The sequence below is a fragment of the Populus trichocarpa genome, chromosome 17 (assembly GCF_000002775.5).
Source record: "Populus trichocarpa isolate Nisqually-1 chromosome 17, P.trichocarpa_v4.1, whole genome shotgun sequence".
Classification (NCBI taxonomy): domain Eukaryota; kingdom Viridiplantae; phylum Streptophyta; class Magnoliopsida; order Malpighiales; family Salicaceae; genus Populus; species Populus trichocarpa.
Genome location: NC_037301.2, coordinates 11868285 through 11896012, shown reverse-complemented (window position 1 = coordinate 11896012; position 27728 = coordinate 11868285). Strand labels below are relative to the sequence as shown.

Sequence of the window (27728 nt, the reverse complement as noted above, 5' to 3'; positions counted from 1 at the left end):
TTTTGTTTGGCATAATTGAACTTCATATAATAATTCTCATGGGAGATTACAAAATAAGAGGACTGCATAATGACCGAAATTAAAACCTCAAAAGATACCATGAAACTCACTAAGAACTTCATTTATTTTTCTCACATAAATAGTACGTTCCCATATCAAAATAACATTTTACATATTGATAAAGACACTATGTGCCGTCCATACTTCACAACATTGCTTGCTTCTTCTAATCCACTGGAGAACTTTGCTTATTTTTCTCACATAAATAGTTCTGATCATTTTACATATTGATAAAGATAGTAGTATAGCTCTCCATACTTTTAAGCAGTACTCAACTTTGCTTGCTTCTAATCTTAATGGCGCCCACAATTACGCTTGTAAGGATTTGGGCAACCGTACACTGGTGGAAAGGGGTCACTGGGGTAAGTTGGGACTTTGCCGGGGTCAACAGCTCCTCGGGATGCGTCTGCAAGATTCACGCAAGTTATAGCAAATTCATGTTGACATAATCTGATATTATAGCAGAATCATTTTTTTATATATAAGATAGCCCACAAAAGATTAATTAAATAATATATAACTTGAAATGCTTATCTTAAGTTAATTAATGCTGCAATACACAAAGAGACTACACGCACACACACACAGAATGAACTGTTTTTCTTAAGTTAATGTTGGAAATAAAATCTCACCTCGCTCGGCCAATTCTCGAGCAGTGCAAGTGGATAAGGGAGAGAAGACAATGGTAGCCAAGAGAATGCATGCGATAAGAAAGGCCTTCATCTTGGAAATATATGTGACTAACATGGTTATGCTCTCCTCCTATCCACCGCTCTTCTTTATAGCCACCATGATTTTTAGCAGCATTCCAAGGGAACTATTCTTGAAATTAAGTCCACACGTGCCCAAGATAATTAATGAACGTATCAAATACTTCGCACTATTGAATAAGCCAACTTTGAAAAGTAAGAGTGCATTCTATCCACATATGATGGAAGATAATAGTATATATGCTTTAATAAAGCTGAAGACTAGCTGTTGACTCACGGTGACAGGCTCCACCTTCAGAGGTTTCCAAGCAAAACGTAGTTCATATGTACAAAATTGAGGTATCATTTTCTAAGGTATAAAGCTTCGAAAATTATAAAGCTTTGAAAATTAAGATTTAGGTTTACATCAAGATATTTAATCTTCAAATATAAGAAATTTATCTTATTGTATTTGCTAAATTTATTTATTAAGATAATTTTTTATTAAAGAAAATAATAATAAAAATGGAAACACAAATTAAATTTATTGAATAGAATAAAAGGGGAAAAAAACACGATGCGCGGTTACACATGTTATAAATATAATCTGAAAAATAAAAAAATTAGAGAAAAAAACAAAACAAATCATTCATTTAAAAAAATTAAGAAATAATAATTTACAAGAAAAAAACAAAGGCCAAGCTTTGTTGGGTTCGGACGCCTTGCCCATTGTGTTAGGTTCCCCAAGTGAGCCTGCACTGGCAAGCCCCCGTGATTGGACTCTTATTTCTTTTGTAGCATGTCCTTTGTCCTACTTTTTTTTGAAAAAAAAATCAGAGAACAAGTTATTTGATTTGTTTATATTCCAGCCACCACAATGGCTGAAAAATCAGGGCTTAACTTTTTTGACTTAAAAACCCATTTTTAAATTGTTTACTTAAAATACCTATAAAATATTTTAGGAACCGTGATAAATCTATCATTGACTTCAAAAAACTGTCTCAAAAACCAAAATCAACCAAAAACAAAAAATCAATCCGAGTTTATATATATATATATATATTTTTTCATGAAGTATAAAGGTAAAAAACCACCTAATAAAAAAGATTTTACACAATTAGGACTAAATCTCAAAAACAAAATTAAGAATCAAATTGAAAAAAAAACTAAAGATTTTAGACATTTAATCCATAATAATATATGAATACACGGTAAAAAAAACTCACATTTTAGTTTATACTTAATATTACCAGCAACGTTAATTTTAGCCTCCTTAGTACACCATTGTAGACTTCTAGGCGACGTTACTACATAAATATCGCCTCTCTGGATCCTTAAATACTCAACTTGCTTCCATGCACGTTGACTCCAAGTCAATACAAAAGAATTATCTATACTCCGAGTCAAATATAGACGAAAGGCATCTTCGTCTACTCTTCCTAAGTTTATGTCAGCTTGCTGGGTCCTTTTTATATATTACGATAGTGTTTTTATGGGTCCTTTTTATATATTAAGATTATACATATTATTTTTAAAAATATTTTTTTTATTTAGATATATATATATATATATAATATTTTTATTTTAAATTTTTAAAAATTATTTTTCATATTAACACATCACAACAATCTAAAAATAAAAAATATTAATTTCAAGCAATATTCTTTTCAAAAAATCACAAAATACTATTTTTTTTTTTTAAAAAATAAACAGCCCCGGAAGGCATCTTCTTGTAAACATTTTCCGTTCATGTCATGTCGCGCTCAACATGATTAAAGAAGAAAGTCTGTTAGATGAGATTACTACGTACATAATTACCCTCAACCATAATAATCCTAAATTACACTTCTCATTCTTACACAGATATAAGACACCTTGGATGAAAATTATTTATAACTTTCAATATTTTCATGAGAATAACCCTACTGAAATAAAAGTTAAATGGTATCAAGAAATTACTATACATTAAGAGACTTTTTATTATAAATTATAATAGTAGTTTTACTTTTAATTTCTCACATAAATAGTTCCCATATCAAAATAACATTTTACACATTGATAAAGACACTATGAGCCGTCCATACTTTTTAAGCACCCAACGTTGCTTGCTTCTTCTAATCCACTGGAGAACTTTATTTATTTTCCGCACATAAATAGTTCTCATCATTTTACATACTGATAAAGACAGCAGAAGCTCTCCATACTTTTTGAGCACTCAACTTTGCTTGCTTCTAACAATTACGCTTGTAAGGAGGGCAACGTTTTGGTGGTTGGCTAGGTACGCAATATCGCTTACCCCTACCGCAATTGAATGGAACATTGCCTGGGTTAAGACCTGGGCTGGGTATAGCTGAAAGATTTGCACACATGTATACACACGTTAGCTTGTTAAGATAACAGCGAATTGAATCATGGCAATTATTAAACTAGTATCAAAATACAGGTGAAAGGTTTTTAATTAATAGAATTAAGGGCTTTTTCTACAAAGCCTTTGGAAAATCCCAAGCAATATTAGGTCTTACAATGACTTTGAAAAAGACCTAGTTAATTTTCTTCTTACCTTTTAAATGGAGTTAATTACCACCTTTGAAAATCATTTTTTTATATATAAGATAGCCCACGACAGATTAATTAAATAACATATAACATGAAATGATTATCTTAAGTTAATTAAAATGCTGGAAGTAAAAGTAAAGGTTGACTCATCAGTTTTATAATTACAAAAAGTTGTGTGCATGAAAAAAGCCGGCGTACACAGAGATTACACACAAAATGAACTGCTTTTCTGAAGTTAATGATGGAAATAAAATCTCACCTTGCTCGGCCAATTCTCGAGCAGTGCAACTGGACAGGGGAGAGAAGACGATGGTAGCTAAGAGAATGCATGCGATAAGAAAGGCCTTCATCTTGGAAATCTATGTGACTAACTAAAATGGTTATGCTCTCCTCCTATCCACCGCTCCTAGCTATTTATAGCCACCATGATTTTTAGCAGCATTCCAAGGGAACCATTCCTCCCGTGCCCAAGATAATTAACGAACGTATCAAATACTTCGCATTATTGACCAGGCCACCTTTGAAAAGTAAGAGTGGATTCTATCCACGCATATGATGGAAGATAATAATATGCTTTAATAATACATGGAAGAAGATACTCAGCATTAGTAAAGCTGAAAACTAGTTGTTGACTCACGGTGACAGGCTCCACCTTCAGAGGTTTCCAGGCAAAACATAGTTGATAAGTACAAAATTGAGGTATCATAGTTGATAAGGGAACTATTCCTCCCGTGCCCAAGATAATTAACGAACGTATCAAATACTTCGCATTATTGACTAAGCTACCTTTGAAAAGTAAGAGTGGATTCTATCCACATATGATGGAAGATAATAATATGCTTTATTAAATATTTGGAAGACAGTAAAGCTGAAGACTAGCTGTTGATTCACGGTGACCGGCTCCACCTTCAGAGGTTTCTAAGCAAAACATAGTTGACAAGTACAAAATTGAGGTATCATTTTCTAAGGTATTGTGACACTGCACTGAAATTTCATCGTGGACCTTAAGCTTAAAAATGCATGGAAGACGATAAAAGGCCGAGACTAGCTGGTTGACTAACGGTGACAGGTTCCACCTTCAGAGGTCTCTAAGCAAAACATAGCGTGTTAGGTTAATTTAGTGCATGCATGTAATATACCATAGTAAACGGATGCCGGGTTATTGTAAAAAGTATGATTACTGCAGTTATGTGCTTTAATTCCTTTGCTATTTCACCTCCCCAATTAATTAGTAACAACGTTTTACGCAAAGGCACACATGATTATCAAAAAACTTACCACCTCATATTGAATCTACCACAAAAAAATAGAGTTAATTGTAACTTCGAAAAGTATGAATGCAATTGTATCTACATGAGCAAAACTTGACAAATTTTATGTGTAAAACTTCGAAAAGTATAAAACTTAAAAATCAAGAGATAGGTGTAAATCAAAATATTTAGTCTCAAAACACGAGATATTTACCCTACTGTGTTTGCTAAATTTATTTATTAAAATAATTTTTTTATTCAAGAAAATGATAATAGAAATAAAAAAACAAATTAAATTGATTGAATAAAATAAAAGAGAAAAAAAATCATGCGTGACTGCACATGTTAGAAATATTATTTGAAAATATTTATTTTTTATTTTCAAAACTAAAGTTCATTCATACAAAAGATTAAAAAAAATATTGTAGATGAATAAAAAAACTTTTCAAATTTAAATGCATAACCAAAAAATTAATTGTAATTTAAAAGAGGCTCTCTAAATAAAATGAAAGAAAGAAGGGCTACTAATCTAAATATAAATTAAAATTTTTTAGAGAAAAAACCATAAAAAATCATTAATTTAAAACAAAATTAGAAATTTTTTTTTTCAAAAAGTTCATTCATACAAAAGATTAAAAAAACCTATTTTGTTAGGGCCCACACACGAGCCTGCCCTTGCAAGCCCACGTGTCTAGGCCCTTATTTTTTTTTTTGTAACTAGGTCAAATAACATGTCATTCGCCCAAATTTATTTTGAAAAAAATCAGATGACAAGTCGTGTGAAAAAAAATAATTTGGTCTGGGCCGTCGCTGTCCGGCCTAGAAAAACAATGGAGAAACTCTTCACTGTTCACATACAACGTGAATAATGAAGCAACTAAGAGAAGAAAAAAAAGAAAAAGAGGAGAGGCTGACCTAGGTGAGGTGCTGTCATTCACGATGGCGGTGTTGTGGTGGTAGGTGATGGTTCCTTCTCTTTTTTTTAGTTTCTGCATTGTTTTTTTTTTGTTTTTTTTTAAATTAAAATTTTATAAAAACACAATTTACATCAAGTTTTCAAACATACTAGAGCAACGGACGTTGACATCAAAATGGCTTGGGTCAATAGTATTTCGACTTGCTTTTATCAAGTGGTGAATAGATTGAAGAGTTAAATTTAGTGCGAAGGAAAATCACCAGTAAGCACATACACACACACATGCGTGAATAGTTAAGTTTATTAGTCTATTTCTTCAATCATTTTCTAAGGCCTAAAATAGAGAACATATATAACCCTTATATCTCAACAAATTTTCCAATAGGATGACTAAAGTGCCCTTCAAGATACAAAATCTCGATTCAAGGAATAAAACAATATTGAAAAACATAAAAAACTGTAAAAAAAAAAACCAAAGTAGAACCAAAATGGGAAACTAAGAAAAAGAAATTCAATGAAACTTTCATTAAAATTAAAAAAAAATTAAGAGAAAATTGAAAAGAAAAGAAGGAGTCAAACTTTTATTATTGGATCATATTTCATAAGTCGAGATTAAGTTTACCTCCCTAAGCTAACAAAAGATAAATCAATCATTAATTATCACTCCCGTAATTAATTTTAATGCTTGAATAATATATAAGCATCCAGTTCCAACTTTATTTAATTGATTTTACCATATAAGCACCACAATAAGAAATTAGATTAATTAACCACTTCATTTGGCATAAACTTTCTTTAATATTACAGAAATTAAAACCTCAAAATGTTTCCTTCCATCCACTGATCATGGGAACTTTATTTATTTTAAATTTCCCACATAAATATATAGTCCTCATTTACAAATAACATTTTACATATATAATGATAAAGACACTATTAGCCATCCATACTCTTCTAACCCAGGGTGTAAGGTTTTCTGCAAGCTTTAGGGTTGCATTACCGCTTACTGAATACTTTGCATTATTGAAGATAATAATATGCTTTAAGAATACATGGTTGTTGACATGTTATGAGAACTTCATAGTTTATTTTTCTTACATAAAATGTTCTCATATCAAATTACCATGTTAGTAAAGATACTACTAGCTGTCGGTCGACACTTTTAAGCACAAAATTAACTTTACTTCCATTCTCATGGGATTTTACAATATCGCTTGTAAGGATTACAAGGCCGTACGGGGATTCGCCTTGGGATGCAATTTGGATCATCAGGCCGGCTACGGCATTGGTATGGTATCTTGGAAGGGTCAATCGTCACATATGAACCTGCAAGATTTACTTACATGTATGTTTAACGTGTTATGAGAATTATCACAAACTCAGTAAATATTAATTAAGTAATATTTATATATATATAAAAAAAAAAAGGGAGTGAAAATAAGAAAATGGAACCCGATGACCAAAAATCAAAGGAAGTAAAAAGAGAGCAGCATGAACATGGTTGGGTAATCTTGAAGCAAGGTTTTTGTATACAATTAAGATAAGATCGTAAGATATCTATTTAAATATATAAAGTTTTGGCAACAAATATTTGCTTGCATTCAAAAGCAGGCATAGCTGCAGTATTATACATAAACACAATACATATATGAACTACTAGTTGAGAATAACAGAATGACTTAGGTTGGCCTTAGCCAACCTTTCCTATTTATATATGTAGGGCAGAATACGGCAGTAACCGTAGGGATTACAACATTGGAATAATCCTACATTAATTTCATATTCAGAGATATACATGCTATACATTCTATAATATGCCCCGTCAAGCTGAGGGTGGAGGATCGATCCGAAGCTTGAACCTGAAAGCATTAAAGGACGTAGTGGAAAGTGGTTTGGTGATGACATCAGCAAGTTGATCTCGAGAGGGGATAAAATGAATTTGAATTTCCTTCTTCACAACCCGGTCACAGATAAAATGATAATCTACCTCAACATGCTTAGTACGAGCATGAAAGATAGGATTCGCCAAGAGATAGGTCGCACCAAGATTATCGCACCAAGATTATCACACCAAATGGTAGGAGCAGAGACAGAGGGAACCTGCAAATCTGTTAACAAATATTAAAGCCAGATGACCTCAGCAGTACCATCTGCTAAGGCTTTATACTCAGCCTCAGTGGAGGAGCGGGCAACTGTACGTTGCTTGCCGGATTTTCATAAAATCGGTGCCTGACCAAAGAAAACAAGATAGCCACCCGTAGACTTGCGATCATCAATACTCCCAGCCCAATCGGCATCTGTAAAACCATGAAGAGCAAAAGAGGTACCTCGAGTGATATGAAAACCATAGGATGCCGTTCCTTTGAGGTAGCGGAGTATGCGTTTAACAACAGCCTAATGAGAATCTGTAGGAGCATGCATGTACTGACAGACTCTGTTAACAACAAATCAAATATCTGGACGAGTGAATGTAAGATACTGAAGAGCACCCATAATTTGACGAAATCGCGTGGGATCAGAGAATGGATGATCCGGCTGTATAGTAAGTTTAGAAGGAGAAACTGGAGTATCAACGGGTTTGCAAGAAGTCATACCAGCTTGAGTGAGGATGTCAAGAATATATTTGTGTTGGCGCAACATTAGACCCATACTTGTAGACTGAACTTCAATACCCAGAAAGTAGTGAACATCACCTAAGTCACGAAGCTTGAATTCAGAGCTTTGTAACTGGACTAGCCGATGAAGCATGGCAGAGTTGCTGCCCGTATGCAGAATATCATCAACATAGACGATGAGATAAAAGATATTAATGCCATCAGATAAGATAAACAGGAAGGTGTCAACCTTGGAGGCAAGGAAACCAATAGAGAGTAAAAAATCACTCAGACGAGTGTACCATGCCCTTGGTGCCTGTTTTAAACCATATAGTGACTTGTGCAATCTGCACATATGAGATGGAAGAGTATGGTCAACAAAACCTGGAGGTTGTTTCACGTAGACCTCTTCAGTAAGAACACCATTAAGAAAAGCGTTATGAATATCAAGCTGATGAATCTTTCAATTACGGGAAACTGCAATTGAAAAGACTAATCAGACGGTGACCTGTTTAATAACTGGGCTGAAAGTTTCAGAATAATCAATGCCTTCCTGTTGAGTAAAGCCTCTAGCAACTAGACGGGCTTTATAACGTTCAATGCTGCCATCAACACGACGTTTGATGCGATATACCCATCGGCTGCCCACAACATTCATCAAAGGATGAAAGGGCACTAGGGACCAAGTGTGATTGGATCGTAAAGCCTTGATCTCATCACACATAGCATCATGCCAAGCAACATATTTATCTGCATCAGAAAAAGCAACAGGTTCAGAGGAAGGAGAGAGCAATACCCGGGTGGCAGCTGTATCAGCTGCAGCAGAGGACGCCATATTTGCGGTTTTGGGCTGCCGTGATCTAAGGACCATAGGGTGCCGGCTGAGCAACGGTGGTGATGCAGGAGAGGTAGGCATCACAGAGGTGTCCTGATGCAGTGGATAAGCTGAGAGATCAACCACGAGATTCAGACCAGGGGAAGAAGCCGGGGAAGAAGCTGCCGCAAGTGGAGGGCTGGCAGCAGAGACAGAGTCTGTAGAAACTGGGTGACTGGCAGAATAAAGAGAAGCAGAGGAGGAACCAGAGGATGTCCCACTAGTATCAAAGACATCGTGCTGGAGAGCAGGGAACACTGAGCTGCAACCTGTACCTGCAACAGTATGGTGAGATAAAGATGCATGTGGTGAGCAGCAAGGGAAAGGTAGAGGCTGTGGTGTTTGGGTAGGAAGTGAGGGCGGGCAGAGGCAGAGACGGGATGGGGTGTGGTTTGAGCGGTGAACAATGGGGAGTGGGTTAGATTTGAGAGGATGGTAATAGGAGATGGTGTGTGGGTTTGAGTGGAGACCTGTGTAATATGTTCAGATTTATCAAACGGAAAAACATGTTCATGAAAACGGACATGATGGGAGATATACATGCAATGAGATTCAATGTCAAAAAATCGATAACCAAGGTGAGAGTAACTGTAGAAAAAAAACACACATGGAGAAGACCGAAAATCCAATTTATGATTATTATAGGGATGCAAAAAAAAAAACATAGACATCCAAAAGTACGCAAAAAATAATAATCAGGAGACCTTTGAAATAAACAATCAAATAGGGATCGATTATCAAGAACAAGAGTAGGCATGCGATTAATGAACCGAAGTGTCAAACGCATAATTCCAAAAACAAAATGGAGCTTTATATTGGCCTAGAAGAGTAAGGTCGGTTTCCACAAGATGCCTATGACGTCTTTCTTCTGTTCCATTTTGTTCGTGAGTATGAGGACATATCAGACGGTGATGAATACCAATAGTCTGAAAAAAAGTGGAGAGTTTGCGATATTCACCGCCCCAATCAGTTTGAACAGATTTTATTTTTAAAGAAAACTGACGTTCGACAAGAGTTTGAAATTGATGAAAGACAGAATAAACATCAGATTTTGCAACAAGTGGATAATACCATATATATTTTGTGTGCGCATCAACAAAGATAACAAAATAACAATAACCATCCGAAGAAAAAAGGGGAGCAGGAACCCACACATCACTAAAAATTAATTCAAGCGAAGCAGAAGTTTTGTGACCAGTAGGTCTTAAAGACAAACGCGATGATTTTCCTAAGGGACAACTTTGACATTGAAAATTAAGACGTTTGTTGTTACAAATGATCTTATTTTTCGAGACTAAAAATTGAAAAATGCAAGAGGTAGGATGACTTAGGCGACGATGCCACAAATCAGCAGAAGCAGAAATGCAGGGAGACCAATAGGCTTGAGGAATTGACGAGACGGAAGACCTGAACCTGGACAAAGAATAGAGTCCATCTTTACTCTATCCTGAGAGGATACTTCATTGGTGTTGATATCCTTGACATAAAACAGAAAAGGATGAAACTCAAAATAAACATTATTATCGAGACGAAATTTCTGAACAGAAAGCAGAGGTTTCGTGATTGCAGGAACATGTAGGACATTAGATAAAGTGAACGAACGATGTGGGTTATATAGTTTTGTATGGCTAATATGAGATATGGAAAGTCCCTTACCATCACCAACATGCAAATTATCATTACCATTGTATGGTTCTGAAGCAGTCAAAGTTGCAAGGTCAGGTGTGACGTGTTGATTTGCACCGGTGTCCGAAAACCATTCAGCAGTACCTGCAGGATTATGTAGTGCTAGATTGGCACAATGCTACTGTACATAGCCACGTTGCTGAAGTTGGGAGCACTGGGGAGCAGTATGTCCGAAGGCTTGACATAACTGGCAACGAGAATTGGATCCCCTATTGCGCTGCCAATTTCCCTGCCAGTTGCTGTGTCTGTTGTCGTTGCTGGGAGTGCTATGGAAGTTACGAAAATCAGGCTTGGAACCAGAATTGCGAGACCCTCTGTGATGGAATTGTTGAGGACGCCAACTGCCATAAGAACGACCCCTATTGCGTCCAAACTGAGCAGAAGGCTGACGGTGAGAGAGGAGTGCTGAAGGTGGGATGGTTGGCGTGGGCAACAATGGTGTATGAATGGCAGCAAACCCCATAGACAAATGAGAGGATTTATGAATAAATTCATGAGTTAGTAGATGACTAAGCAAATCTGCATATGGTAGAGGATCTGCCCTTGTAACAAGACTTGTTACTAAGTCCTTAAATTCTCCGCGAAGGCCACGAAACACATATAGATTGAAATCGGTTAGCGAAATAGGCCGGCCAGCAGCTGCTAGCTCATCAAATAAAGTCTTAGCATTTTTGCATAAATTGAGTTACCGAATCATCACCTTGTCGAAGGTCTTGAAGGGAGCCATGAAGTTGCATAATACGGGAATTGGATGTAGAAGCTAGAGCTTGCTCAAGTGTGTGCCAGACAGAACATGAGGTTGGACAATCAACAACAAGATGAAGAACTTCCATGGATAGCGAAGAGAACAAGGCACTTAGAATGAGTTGGTCTTGTTGTTTCCAACGAAGAAAGTGTTGAGATACCTGAAGAGAGACACCATCGGCAGCAAGAATATATGGAGAGGGGCAAGAGTTTGAACCATCAACAAAGCCGAAAACTCCTTGGCCTAAGAGATACGGTTTCATCTGCATTCGCCAATATAAATAATTGGTGTTTGTCAATTTCAAAGAGATGACCTGATGAGTGTGGGAGAGGGACACAATTGCCACGACAGAAGCTGTAGTGGCTTCAACAGAAGAGAACGGCAGTAGAGGAGCATTATTGGGGTTGAAAAGAGCATGGCCAACATCTGTAGGTTGTGGCCACTGCAGAACTGAAGCTGAAGAAGAAGGTGGTCCTGCGGCAGGAGTGCAGGATGGCACAACCGGTGCTGCTGCAGAGAAAGAGAGGGTTGTCGGCTGAGAAGGATCCATTGCAGAGAGGAGAAGAGGTGTTTTAGTTTATTTAGGGCTCTGATACCAAGTTGAGAATAACAGAATGACTTAGGTTGGCCTTAGCCAACCTTTCCTATTTATATATGTAGGGCAGAATACGATAGTAACCGTAGGGATTACAACATTGGAATAATCCTACATTAATTTCCTATTCAGAGATATACATGCTATACATTCTATAATACTACTTAACACACACACACACACACACACACAAAACATGAACTACGAACATGCTTATCTCTTAAATCATAAGATCAGTGGAATCGATAGCAGATAGAAATGGTGGGTTCACCTTTATGGGCCTTAATTATATTCCTGAGCAGTGGAAGTGGAGAAGGGAGAGAGAAGACAACGGTAGCTAAAAGAATGCCTATGATAAGAAAGGCCTTCATGTTGGAAATATTAATTTGTGTTTAAGATGGTTATTCCCTCTTCTCTGCCACTCTTATTTATAGCCACCAACATGCTTAGCAGCATTGCATGTGAACTAATAATGGAGGTTCGCATACGCATAAGAGAAAACAAATAATGAACGTGTCCACTACTTTGCATTATTGAATAAGCCAGCTATGAAAAATATGAGTGCAATTCCATCCACATGTATATGGATGAAAATACTTAATAAAAACTAATTAAAAGAGGAGGAAACGGTTCTTTGATTTTTTTTTTAATTTTATCTTTTAATATTAGATTTATTGGGAATATAATTTATAATTTATTTTGATTTGTTTTCTAAGAGGTTATTATAATCTTATAATTAGGGTTACGAACTTGATAAATTAACCTGAGTTGACTTCTTGAATCATTTTTTAATTGATTTTTTTTTTTAATTTCATCTTTCAACATTGAGTTGATTGAGAATTAGACTTCATAATTTGATTTGATTTGCTATCTATGAGGTTATTTTAGTCTCATGACTCGGGTCGTGAATTTGATGAGTTAATTTAGGTTGACTGTGATTTTTTATTTTGTCTTTTTTTTAATTAATTTTATTTTCAATTCTATCCTATAACATGACGTTGATTGAGAATTGAGTTTTATAATTTATTTTTATTTATTTTCAATGGAGCTATCATAGCCTTATGACTCGAGTCACGAATTTGGCAAGTTAAGCCGAGTCAATTCAATATGTTGTTGTTTTAATATTTATATACAAAATAATATCGTCTTAAAATTATTTTATCCAAATTATATTTCACCAATTATTTAGATTTGTAAAGTGTATTGGTCAAGTCAAGTCAACTCCACAATATTTGTTTTCCTAAAAAACACATAAACAACATCTTGACATTTGTTATAGATATAACAAATCATTAAAAAAAATCATTTGATTCACAGCAAATCATTAACCACTAATTTAGTAACAAACTCCATTTTGTTAGATTAATTTTAAAAACGTACATGAAAATGTTGTGAGGAGGGTGTGGGAAAATCACGCAACAACTAGGTAACATCGAAAACAATACGATATTAAAAAAAAAACATTTTTGTTTTAAAATCTAATTTATCACTATGGAAGTAGGTTGCGTGATTTTTGGTATATAGCACAAAAAAGGCCAAAAAATACACGAGAGATAACGGTCTACAAGGCTGAAATGACGTGACAGTTTGGAAGGATTTCAAACCGCCAAACATCCCAAGGGATATATAACCGTAATATACTGAGCACGTGACGTCTAAGCGGTTCACACGATGCTCCCTAGAGGTCACCAGTTTGAGTCCCACAAACCTCAGGGCCACTAGAGGCTTACATGGTCGTTAACTTCAGGGCCCGTGGAATTAGTCGAGGTACGCGCAAGCTGGCCCGAACACCTATGTTAATAATAAAAAAAGTATTTATTGACTTATAATTGTCTTTGTAGTAGCAACATCAACATCAATTGCTTATGAAAAAAATTAAAAATGTATATATAGTCGTGTTTACTTTATCGTTTATTATTAAATTTGAATTTTAAATATATGTGAATGTTTCTTTATATCGAGTAAATTTAAGTTGGGTCATCATGACTTCACATCAGCCCAACCTATTAATAGCAAGTTGTGGTCTTTGGGCCATTTTGAACGTAATCAAAGCAAAGAATTCTAAAGTTCATTTAATCATTCACCACCCGTTACAAGTATTTCTTGATGTATAATTGCCTCTCTAGCAGAGGCATCACCTGAATGATGACAACGTTTATTAATGTATATAGTTTGGTACCGGAACCGATAGTCCGGTCCACATGGCGGCTCCGTTTTGTTTGCTGTACATGCAAAACAAATGGTAAAATTAATTTAAATGAAATATATCGTTAATTAATTTGTCATTACTTAATTAATTTTTTTTTTACAGGCTATGTCTCTTGGATGTGAGTCGAGCCTAATGAAGCTATTTCTAGAGACACACATGCGGAGTGAAGACCGCCAAAAGAAGGTGCAACAGTTCGTTGACAACCACACTCAACACTTCGTGGTATGTTCGTTCAACTATTTTATTTCATAAGTTATTATTTTTCTTGAATTGAATATGATGATTTCTTTTTTCCTTTTCAAGAGACCTATAATAGCCAGTTGAGGGAGAGATATGGGAACGATCCTTCGACCCATCTGGATTTCAATCTGAATTTGTGGATGGAGGTAGAATCGTCTGGTAGACCCGATAAAAATTGGGTGTACAGGCTCTCCAACACTACGGCCGAGAACTTGTGAGCGGCCCATAATATTTCAACTGTTGGGAGCTCTCAATCAATATTGAGCACCCAATCTAAGGAGATCGTGGCCTAGCAACAACACACAGCTCATCTCATCGAAAAATACGAGCAACTCTTGGTGAATTATAAACAACTCCGCCAAATGCTCATGAAAATTACATCACAAATGGATGATACATGTGCGCCTCCTTTTTGGCCGTTTTGTCCCGGGAACGACCAGCCTCCACCACCTCCTCCTCATCTTGCTTCGCCATTGTTCTAGTTTAAGTTTTTTTTGGAAACACATTAAATTTATTATGAATATTATTTAACTTCATTTTTATTTTTATTTTTATTATGTTTAATACAATTTTATTTGCATAATTGGTTTTTTTACTATTAATTTATATTATTTATTCTATATAATGTTTTTTTAAAAAATAAAAAATATCACCGATGGATTTCCAGACGAAAACATTTCATCAGTATTTTACAGAGAGTTGAAAAATATTTACTGGAAATACCACAATCACCAACATCTTAACAGACAAAAATATTTCGTCGGTATTTTACCGAGAGTTGCAAAATATTTACTGCAAATGCCATAATCATCGACGTCTCTGCAGACGAATACAGTCTGTCGGCATTTCACCGAGAGTTGAAAAATATTTACTTCATATGCTACAATCACCGACGGATTATTTTTGTCGGTATATTTCCAACGAGAATTTTTTTTTTGGCGTGCATGTTCCGTCTATAAAATCATTGGCATTTCATTTTTTTACCGATAGAATTAGAGACATAATGTGGAATTACTGACGAAAACTATGCCGACGGACGGATTCTGTTGGGGATTTAGTTGGTAAAATAATTACTGACGAAATGTTAATTTCACACCGACGGATACAGTTCGTCGGTAAAACTGTTAAATGCTATAGTGTTCTAATTATTAAGACAAACATATATAGTATGTAAGGTAAAGATGGGTTATGGTAATTTTTGTTTATCTCATTGTTGTGAGCCATATTTAAATGAATCATGAAATTTGTATAAGTTTTATTATTTTTGTAGATGTGTAAATACGTGGTTGTGGTTGATTATGAACTATCTAATTGTTGTGGTTAATAATCATTGATGGAACCGCTAATGCAATTGTCTTTCCATCGACGATCTTATAGCAGAATCCTTTTTTTTTTTAATTATTATAAGATAGCCCATGACAGAATAATTAAACAATATATACATACAAAACATGAAATTAATGATTATCTTAACTTAATTAATGCTGGAAGTAGAAGTAAAGGTTGACTCATCAGTTTTATAACAAAAAATTGTTTGCAATACACAAAGAGACTACACGCACAAAATGAACTGTTTTTCTGAAGTTAATGATGGAAATAAAATCTCACCTCGCTCGGCCAATTCTCGAGCAGTGCAAGTGGATAGGGAAGAGAAGACGATGGTAGCTAAGAGAATGCATGCGATAAGAAAGGCCTTCATCTTGGAAATATATGACATTTGTTCTAATTTATTTGCTGTAGCTTCCATCAGAAATCTGAATTTTTTATTCTAGTATACATGTGCGAATCTATATAACTATCATAAATGTATTTCGGCTTGATCCGTTTAAATTCTGATTTTGTTTGAATTTTTGTGTTGTTGTTTCATTAGTTGGGCTGTTTATTCCTTATTTTTCTTCTTTTTTCTTCTTTGTAGTTAGACTGAGGCCTGATCTACAACCTATATAGCTAAAACTCTGCTCTCTCTAGTTAAGTTTTATTTTATTTTACTATATATATATATATATATATATATTTGATTTCAACTTGATATTTGAGGAAAAACAAGTAATTAAACATATTGTTTGGCATAATTAAACTTCATTAATAATTCTCATGGGAGATTACAAATAAGAGGACTGCGTAATGACCGAAATAAAAACCTCAAAAGATACCATGAAATTAACTCACTAAGAACTTAATTTATTTTTCTCACATAAATAGTTCTCATCATTTTACATATTGACTAAGACAGCAGAAGCTCTCCATGCTTTTAAGCACTCAACTTTGCTTGCTTCTAATCTTAATGGCGCCCACAACCACGCCGGTAAGGACTTGTGCATTTACGTTTTGGTGATGGGCCAGGTACGCAATATCGATTACCCCTTCCGCAACTGAACACTGGTTTATTGGGGTTCCGAGTTCCTACGTCTGCAAGATTCACGCATGTTACAGCAAATTCATGTTGACATAATCTGATATTATAGCAGAATCATCTTCTTCTTTTTTTATAAGATAGCCCACGACAGATTAATTAAACAATAAATACATACAAAACATGAAATTAATGATTATCTTAACTTAATTAATGCCGGAAGTAGAAGTAAAGGTTGACTCATCAGTTTTATAACAAAAGGTCGTGTACACAGAGATTACACACACAAAATGAACTGCTTTTTTGAAGTTAATGTTGGAAATAAAATCTCACCTCGCTCGGCCAATTCTCGAGCAGTGCAAGTGGACAGGGGAGAGAAGACGATGGTAGCTAAGAGAAAGCATACGATAAGAAAGGCCTTCATCTTGGAAATATATGCGACTAACATGATTATGCTCTCCTCCTATCCACCGCTCCTAGCTATTTATAGCCACCATGATTTTTAGCAGCATTCGAAGGGAACTATTCTTGAAATTAAGTCCACAGGTGCCCAAGATAATTAATGAACGTATCAAATACTTCGCACTATTGAATAAGCCAACTTTGAAAAGTAAGAGTGGATTCTATCCACATATGAAGGAAGATAATAATATGCTTTAATTAATAATATGCATTAATAAAGCTGAAGACTAGCTGTTGACTCACGGTGACAGGCTCCACCTTCAGAGGTTTCCAAGCAGAACATAGTTCATAAGTACAAAATTGAGGTATCATTTTCTAAGGTATAAAGCTTCGAAAAATATAAAGCTTTGAAAATTAAGAGTTAGGTGTTGATGTAGATATTTAATTCTAAAATATAAGAAATTTATTTGATTCTATTTGCTAAATTTATTTATCAAAATAATTTATTTATTAAAGAAAATGATAATAAAAATAGAGACACAAATTAAATTGATTGAATAGAATAAAAGAAGAAAAATACACCAAGCGTGGTTGCACATATTATAAATATAATCTGATAATCTGAAAAATAAAAAACAATTAGAGAAAAAAAATCATTAATTTAAAAAAAATTAAAAAATAATAATTTACAAAAAAAAAAACAAAGGCCAGGCTCTGTGTTGAGTTTGGACGCCTCACCCATTTTGTTTGGTTCCACATGCGAGCCTGCACTGGCAGGCCCCCCCGTGATTGGACTCTTATTTTTTTTTTGTGTAATGTGTCTTCTGTCCCAATTTTGTTTAGAAAAAAAAATCGGAGGACGAGTCGTTTGATTTGTTTAGATTCCGGCCACCATAATGGCTGGAAAATCAGGTTAACTTTTTTGACCCAAAAACCCATTTTCAACCAATTGTTTACTTAAAATACCTACAAAACATCTTATAAACCATGATAAATCTATCATTGAGCTCAAAAAATCGTTCTAAAAACCAAAATCAACCCAAAACTAAAAATCAATCCGAGTTTATATATGTTTTTTATGAACTTTAAAGGTAAAAAAACACCTAATTGAGAAGATTTTACACAATCAGGACTAAATCATCAAAAAAAAATTAAAAACCAAATTGAAAAAAAAAACTAAAGATTTTACACATTTAATCCATAATAATATATGAATACACGGTAAAAAAAACTCACACATTTTAGTTTATACTTAATATTACCAGCAACGTTAATTTTAGCCTCCTTAGTACACCATTGTAGACTTCTAGGCGACGTTACTACATAAATATCGCCTCTCTGGATCCTTAAATACTCAACTTGCTTCCATGCACGTTGACTCCAAGTCAATACAAAAGAATTATCTATACTCCGAGTCAAATATAGACGAAAGGCATCTTCGTCTACTCTTCCTAAGTTTATGTCAGCTTGCTGGGTCCTTTTTATATATTAAGATAGTGTTTTTATGGGTCCTTTTTATATATTAAGATTATACATATTATTTTTAAAAATATTTTTTTATTTAGATATATATATATAAAATATTTTTATTTTAAATTTTTAAAAATTATTTTTCATATTAACACATCACAACAATCTAAAAATAAAAAATATTAATTTCAAGCAATATTCTTTTCAAAAAATCACAAAATACTATTTTTTTGAAAAGTAAGAGTGCATTCTATCCACACGTGCCCAAGATAATTAATGAACGTATCAAATACTTCGCACTATTGAATAAGCCAACTTTGAAAAGTAAGAGTGCATTCTATCCACATATGATGGAAGATAATAGTATATATGCTTTAATAAAGCTGAAGACTAGCTGTTGACTCACGGTGACAAAATTGAGTCAAGATATTTATAAATTGAGTCAAAATTAAGCTTTAGCAAGTACAAAATTGAGGTATCATTTTCTAAGGTATAAAGCTTCGAAAATTATAAAGCTTTGAAAATTAAGATTTAGGTTTACATCAAGATATTTAATCTTTAAATATAAGAAATTTATCTTATTGTATTTGCTAAATTTATTTATTAAGATAATTTTTTATTAAAGAAAATAATAATAAAAATGGAAACACAAATTAAATTTATTGAATAGAATAAAAGGGGAAAAAAACACGATGCGCGGTTACACATGTTATAAATATAATCTGAAAAATAAAAAAATTAGAGAAAAAAACAAAACAAATCATTCATTTAAAAAAATTAAGAAATAATAATTTACAAGAAAAAAACAAAGGCCAAGCTTTGTTGGGTTCGGACGCCTTGCCCATTTTGTTAGGTTCCCTAAGTGAGCCTGCACTGGCAAGCCCCCGTGATTGGACTCTTATTTCTTTTGTAGCATGTCCATTGTCCTACTTTTTTTTGAAAAAAAAATCAGAGAACAAGTTGTTTGATTTGTTTATATTCCAGCCACCACAATGGCTGAAAAATCAGGGCTTAACTTTTTTGACTTAAAAACCCATTTTTAAATTGTTTACTTAAAATACCTATAAAATATTTTAGGAACCGTGATAAATCTATCATTGACTTCAAAAAACTGTCTCAAAAACCAAAATCAACCAAAAACAAAAAATCAATCCGAGTTTATATATATATATATATTTTTTCATGAAGTATAAAGGTAAAAAACCACCTAATAAAAAAGATTTTACACAATTAGGACTAAATCATCAAAAATAAATAAATTAAAAACCAAATTGAAAAAAAAAACTAAAGATTTTAGACATTTAATCCATAATAATATATGAATACACGGTAAAAAAAACTCACACATTTTAGTTTATACTTAATATTACCAGCAACGTTAATTTTAGCCTCCTTAGTACACCATTGTAGACTTCTAGGCGACGTTACTACATAAATATCGCCTCTCTGGATCCTTAAATACTCAACTTGCTTCCATGCACGTTGACTCCAAGTCAATACAAAAGAATTATCTATACTCCGAGTCAAATATAGACGAAAGGCATCTTCGTCTACTCTTCCTGAGTTGATGCCAAGGTGAAAGCATAGTTATTAAACTCAGCTTGGGGTTGCCGGTTAAAGGGCCGGGTTTCAGGTTTTATGGGTCAACTCGGGTTAACCCGGATCAACCTGGAAAAATTAAAATTTTAATATTTCATATGAAAAAAATCCATGTAAATATAGGTTACACATATTGTAAACAATGAAGTTTAAAATAATATTTTAAAAAGTTTTTTATCCCACATTAAAAAGATATTATGTTAAGCTTTTAAGTTGAAGTATTTAAACCAAATTTTTTTTTATCCCACATTGAAAAAACATAACGTTTTTCTTGGGAACATAGAGTATATATACTAATAGGTTTCAAATCTCAAATTGAAAAAACATAACTTCTTTTATGAGAACATAGAGTATATATACGAAATGACTTCAAATTCCACATTGAAAAGATATTATGTTATCCTTTTAAGTTGAAATATTTAAACCAAAAGGTTTTTTTATCTCACATTGAAAAAACATGATTTTTTTTCTTGGGAACATAGAGTATATATACTAAGGGGTTTCAAATTCCACATTGAAAAAACATAACTTTTTTCATGAGAACATAGAGTATATATACGAAAGGGCTTCAAATTCCATATTAAAAAGATACCATGTTATTCTTTTAAGTTGAAGTATTTAAACCAAAAGGTTTTTTTATCCCACATTGAAAAAACATGACTTTTTTCTTGGAAACATAAAGTATATATACTAATGGGTTTGAAATCTCACATTTGAAAAAAAAAAAACACCCGGTCTCGTCCGGGTTCGCCCGGGTCGCTCGGGTCATGGATCGACCCGCCGGGTCACCCGGGTTTGGCCTGACTATTACCCCAGCCAGTCTTTTATTAAACCCGGACCGGTCCAGCTACCAGGTCGACTGGGTCCCTGGTCGACCCGCCGGGCCGGGTTTAATAACAATGAGTGAAAGCATTGTCCAAACCCTATAGGTTAACCAAGCCACACTGTGAGGATTACCCCAAGTCAAAATATAATCCAACTTGCTAGGTCTTTTATATATTAAAATATTGTTTATAAATGTGAGAGCGATTGTTTTTAAAAATATTTTTCGTTCAGAAATATATAAAAATAATATTTTTATTTTATTTTTTAAAAATTAATTTTAATATTAACAGATCTAAAAACATAAAAAAATTAATTTCAAGCAATAATTTTTTTTAAAAAAAATCATAAAACACAGTTTTTTTTAAAATTAAAAATAAAATAAACGGCCCGTAAAGGCATATTCATGTAACCATCCTCTGTTCATGTCATATCGCGCTCAACATGGTTAAAGAAGAAAGTCTGTTAGATGTGATTACTTAGTACATAACCATACCACTCAGATAATCCTAAATTATACTTCTCATTCTTACATAGATATAAGACACCTTGTATAAAAATTATTTATAAATTCCAATATTTTCACGAAAACAGCTCAATTATAACAAAAACTAAATGATGTCGGAAAATCACTATATATTAAGAGATTTTTTATTGTAGATTATAACAGTAGTTTCACTTTTAATTTCTTATATTTTCACGAGATGTTTCTTTGATTTTCTATTACAATGGTATTTGGATTTTTTCAATTTCCAAGTACAGTCATATAACGCTTTTAGCCTCAGAAAAAATAAAATAAAAAACTTTGCATTTGGGGGTATTTTGGTATTTTTATACGGATATTTGTGTAATTAAGAGGACCATGGGGGCGTTTTAGTATTTTCATGATATATTTATTATTTTAATTGAAAAGCTGTGGGTCAGTGTTCCTCACGCCATTAAGGAGGCATATATGACACTTTCTAGTAGCCAAATATGGCTAACGACCATCTAATTGGAAGTTTATAGTTGTGCCCTCTTCCACATAGTATGGCGCGTGTAGCTAGATAATGGTTGGATTGCCGCTGATGATCGATTGTTTGTGTTTTTTCTTCTATTTTTTTTCTCTCCTAAAAACTAAAGTACACAATTATCCACTTTGTTTGTTGTGCGTGGATCTAGTATGGTTGTCAGACCCATGCGTGGGTGTGGCAGACCCCAACACGATCTGGCATGGTTGCAGATCTAGATGCCAATCTAGCAAGGCTGCTAGACCCAAGGCACCTAGGACATAGTTAAAGTACTCTTTAACCCCTAGAGTTAATAAAAATTAGAATTGTTAACCAATGACTTTCTTGGCTTTTCACAATATTCGTATTAGTAATAATACTTCTTTGCCTCAAATATATATATATATAAAAGATAGGCTGCCGAAAAAGGGCATTTCAGGTTTTTACAATTTTCATATACAGTAAAATAATGTTTTTAGCATAAAAAAATGAAAAATAAGTTTGCGTGTAGCGTTTTTGCCAGACCCAAACGCCTTGCATCTAGCTACCACACCAGACCTAAGCTACTTGGGTTTGACAACCATTTCAGACCTAAGAGCCATTTCAGACCTAAGAGCCTTGAATCTGACATGACTACTTGATCCAAGGCTATTAAAACATTATCTATACTCTTAATATTTCTTTTACATTTTTTTTAAATTTGATATTAATTCATAGTGCGAGACAATATACTACTAACTACTGATCCAAAAGCAGCTTAAAGATTATATAATCTACTAGTAACTACTGATCCAAAAGCGGCTTAAAGATTATATAATTACTTGCTTTTGGAGCCATAAAGTACCTAATAGTTGTTCTTGACACCGATGAAAATTACTCAAGCTTATAACATTTGTATGGAAGCAAATTCATCAAACCGTTTGAAATGGTAAGACCACTCATCTAAGGTGCACTACCAAAATCTTTAGATTTACCGACAAAATTTTCCGTTAGTATTTGCACTACCATTTCATTGGTAAAAAAATCACTGACAAAATCACCGATGGAAAGTCTCCATCGGTGAATCTTTCGTTGATAATTTTTTGTCCGTCGGTAAGTCCGTTGGTAATAAAAAAATATTATTACAGATGGATTTACTAACGAAAAAAGCAAGCAAAAAAAAACTATTTCATTCCGTCGGTAATTTCCTCGGAAACAAACCGTATGTAATTCCATCGGTAATTATTTAAAAATATATAAATTATATATTACAAAAATATAAAATAATTATTAATCAACAGTCTATAATACTCAAAATTCTTGGAAAAAGGAAGAAAATCAAATCAAAAAAATTTGCAACAAATAAATAACGTGAAAAAATAAATTCAACTAAAAAAATTCATATGAAAAAAGTTTAAAAATCCTATAAAGAAATCAACTAAAAATTGATCTTATATGAAAAAATGAATCCTACAACAAAATTCATACAATTATTAAGAAAAAAAGCAATTAAAAATAAAATAAAAAACAAATATAGTGAAAAAAACATGAAAAAAGAAGAAATGTTTTTTTTACCTTAATGTAGTTGCAAGTGAAGCTAAGAAGAGAAAAAAAAATTCGTAAACTATACTAATTAAAAAAAACTGAGAAGAAAAAATAAGAAAGGAGAAGAAAACATACTTGAGTATGGAGGAGAAGAGAAGGAGTTGAGGAGAGAACAGAAGAAAAGAAGAAGAAGAAGACATACCTGAGTATGGAGGAGAAGAGAAGGAGTTGAGGAGAGAGAAGAAAAAAAGAAGAAGAAGAAGAAGAAAGAAGACGGGTCTGTTGTGAAATTAGAGATTCTAGGCTTTTTATTGGGGCGTTTACCGACGGTTTTACTTATGGATAATTAAATATTAATATTTTTAATCATTCCGTCGGTGATTCTGTCTATAATATTTAATTTAAATTTTGAATTTAATAAAAACATTTTAGAAACCGTCAAATATCACCGATAACTTTTCATTCCGTCAGTGATTCCGTTTGTAATATTTAATTTAAATTTTTCAGAAAACCACCAAATAACATCGACGACTTTTCAATCCGTCAGTGATTTTTTCTGTAAAGAACAGTAATTAACAGTGCAATTGGGAAGTGAATAGTTCTAAAGCTCTCTGTAAAATACCGACGAAATGCTCCCTCTGTGATTCCATTCGTAATTAACATGATGAATAGTGTTGACAGTTTACCAATGATTTTATTTCGTCGGTAATTTCGTTGGTAAAAATGGCACGTCATCATTTTTTTGCTTTGTTTTAATTATTTTTCCCATTGTAATTCCCTCGGTAAATTTCGAGGGAATATTTCCATCGGTAAAATCCGTCGGCAATTCACCGACAAAAATATTTCCTCGGTATTTCTGTTTGTATTTATCAATTTTCTGGTAGTGGTGGGACGATTGGTATCCTTTGGCACTTTAATTGTCGCACGTGTGCGGCGAAAACATCCACCCTCAAAATTTTGTATTATCTAAAAATATGGAAAATATGGGGAGACAAGAAATTCTTGTCTTTTATTAGTGGAAAAATTGGAATGGGACTCACCACCTAGTATTTTGGTCACTAGGAATCCTAATTGGTCTCAGAGATCGGGTGCGGGGACTGGTTGCGTAAAGGGAAGGTATTAGCACCCCAAATACGCCCTACCTAAGGTAAACTGCATTGTTTTATTGTCTGATAAAATCTAAGGTCTTGTCGTGTTTTCTAGTTGTTGGTCCGTCTATGATTTAAGAAAAGTTCTCCTTGATAAGGAGATCCTTATCTTATCGGGTGAAACTTAACCATTCTAACATCAACAAAAGAATTTAATATCCGGAATACGTCTTACGTATAAGGTCGTAACCCTAGATATTAAAAGAAAACAAAATAATTTTTTTGAATTTTTGAAATTTTGGCCTAGTTCTCGTAACTTTAATAAACTGGTTATTAAAGCCAAAATGCATACTAATACCTATTTTTTGAATTTTTGTTGTATGAAAATATGATTTTTTTTTCTTTGAGATACTTGGCCGTATGCATGAAAACAAAATATTATTTATTTATTTTTTACTTTTTTGTGTTTTGACGAAAACCAAGTATTTTAATACCGGATTTGTATCTTTACATTATAAAAATACAAACCAATATTGATCAAAATGCAGTAAAAAATATACGAGAAAATCATAAATTTTTTGAAGAGATTTTTGGATTTTTTTGGGCTGGGTCTAGCTCGGCCCATGTGGCTGGGCTGGACCCAGCAGGCTTAGCCGGGTCATTGGCCCAAACCAGTGACCCGGCTGGATTCTACCCGCCAGCGTGCGTGAATAAGTCACGCACGCTTGCTGCAGCCACCATGTAATTAAATTCCAAGTGCACAGTATTTTGTGCATTATTTTGCCAAGCTGGAGTTACCTGGAAGCAAGACGAAGACAGCAACATGTTTTGGATTTATATCTTCCCTGTTTCGTTTGCTTTTCCTCTGGTTCTTCCTCTTCGTCTGTTTTTCCTTGCTACTGGTATTCGTGTTTTTTTTCCAATTCGTCTGAGCTTGATCACGGATCCTGCGGTTTTGAAAGAGGTTCAACAGTCCCTCTCCCCTGCTTCCTTCTCCCTGTGCTACCCAGTGCGCATCCCTCTGTTTCCTTTCTTTATTCTCCCTGTTCTTTTTTTCTGGTGTGTCTGCGTCCTCCTCGTCTCCTTTCCCCTCTGTTCTTTTCTCTTTCCTTTTTTCCCACCCTGTTTTTTTTTTCTGCTGTCTCCTTGCTTTCTCCTCCCTTTTTTTCTCCCCTTTGCTCGATCCTTCCTCTGGCTTTTATAGCCAGAGGATGCAGAAGTTTTCTGGCAACAAAGTAAAGGCTTCCGTACATGGTGGCGTGAGACATGCCCCCTGATTGAAGCGGCTCCATTATCGCTGCTAACGTCTCCTGCCTTTAACGCCACAGCTGCCATGTTTGAGAAGACAGTGAATAGTGCTTCAAAGGAAACGGCGCCGTTTGGAGTCTTCTGATTTGGTCCTTGAAAGTTTCGCAATTGTGTAATCAAACCCCGGAAACATTGTAATTGGGTCCCTTAATGTTATCGCCTTTTCTGGTTTGGTCCTTGGTTTCGGATTGTTTCAATTAAGTTCCTAATTAGCCATCAAACTTCAATAATTATGTAATTAAGCCCCTAATTTGACCAAATCAACTCTTCAAAATTATAATTGGACCCCAGAACTTTAACTTTTTTTCCAATAAAAGCGTAAATTTACTTTAAAAATCAATTTTTCTTGCAATCAAACCCTCCATAAATTCAATTAAACCTTAGATAAAATTTAATTGAGTCCATAAACATCTGATTTTGAACTTTTCTTCCTCAAATTGAATTTTTCTTGTCAACATGACTCTCACAAGTTAAAAATATACTGTCAAATTTTAATTATTGTATTTTTGAACCTCCTCAACCAATTTCTAGGTATTTTATGGGTAATCCAGCACCATTTTCTCACTCCTATTATTATTATTATTATTATTTTGGATTCCTTCATTAATAAAACCTCAAAAGATCAGGACTGCATAGTGACCGAAATTAAAACCTCAAAAGAAACCATGAAACTCACTAAGAACTCTATTTATTTTTCTCACGTAAATAGTTCCCATATCAAAATAACATTTTACATATTGATAGAGACACGATGAGCCGTCCATACTTTTTAAGCAGACAACTTTGCTTGCTTCTTCTAATCCACTGGAGAACTTTGCTTATTTTTCTCACATAAATAGTTCTGATCATTTTACATATTGATAAAGATAGTAGTATAGCTCTCCATACTTTTAAGCAGTACTCAACTTTGCTTTCTTCTAATCTTAATGGCGCCCACAATTACGCTTGTAAGGATTTGGGCAACCTCTTGGTGTTTTAGGTACGCAATATCGATTACCCCTTCCGCAACCGTACACTGGTTTATGGGGGTTGAGAGCTCCCCGGGATACGTCTGCAAGATTCATGTTGACATAATCTGATATTATAGCAGAATCATCTTTTTATATATAAGATAGGCCACGACAGAATAATTAAATAATATATGCATACAAAACATGAAATTAATGATTATCTCCAGTTAATTAATGCCGGAAGTAGAAGTAAAGGTTGACTCATCAGTTTTATAACAAAAAATTGTTTGCAATACACAAAGAGACTACACGCACACACGCACAAAATGAACTGGTTTTCTGAAGTTAATGATGGAAATAAAATCTCACCTCGCTCGGCCAATTCTCGAGCAGTGCAAGTGGATAGGGGAGAGAAGACGATGGTAGCTAAGAGAAAGCATGCGATAAGAAAGGCCTTCATCTTGGAAATATATGTGACTAACTAAAATGGTTATGCTCTCCTCCTATCCACCGCGCTCTTGTTTATAGCCACCATGATTTTTAGCAGCATTCGAAGGGAACTATATATTCTTGAAATTAAGTCCTCCCGTGCCCAAGATAATTAACGAACGTATCAAATACTTCGCATTATTGACTAAGCCACCTTTGAAAAGTAAGAGTGCATTCTATCCACGCATATGATGGAAGATAATAATATGCTTTAATTAATAATATGCATTAATATATAAAGCTGAAGACTAGCTGTTGACTCACGGTGACAGGCTCCACCTTCAGAGGTTTCCAAGCAAAACATAGTTCATAAGTACAAA

At 34.0% G+C, this 27728-nt stretch overlaps 1 protein-coding gene across 12 annotated transcripts; it reads right to left on the bottom strand.

The window, feature by feature from the left end:
* On the bottom strand, nt 1–27728 carry LOC18107412 (uncharacterized). Of its 12 annotated transcripts, none has more exons than XR_008057752.1 (3): nt 27289–27489; nt 26622–27044; nt 1–86 (listed from the first exon to the last, which is right to left on the bottom strand). XR_008057752.1 is itself a non-coding variant. In XM_052448520.1 (2 exons), the coding sequence occupies exons 1-2, from the start codon at nt 805–807 to the stop codon at nt 354–356; spliced, it is 228 nt and encodes a 75-aa protein (XP_052304480.1). In that variant the 5' UTR covers nt 808–924; the 3' UTR covers nt 96–353. The 12 variants fall into 12 exon arrangements, 1 of the variants encoding a protein (XP_052304480.1); XR_008057746.1 differs by having other exon boundaries at nt 26622–27020; nt 27289–27475; XR_008057749.1 differs by lacking the exons at nt 1–86; nt 26622–27044; nt 27289–27489 and adding exons at nt 233–466; nt 693–3099; nt 17101–17478.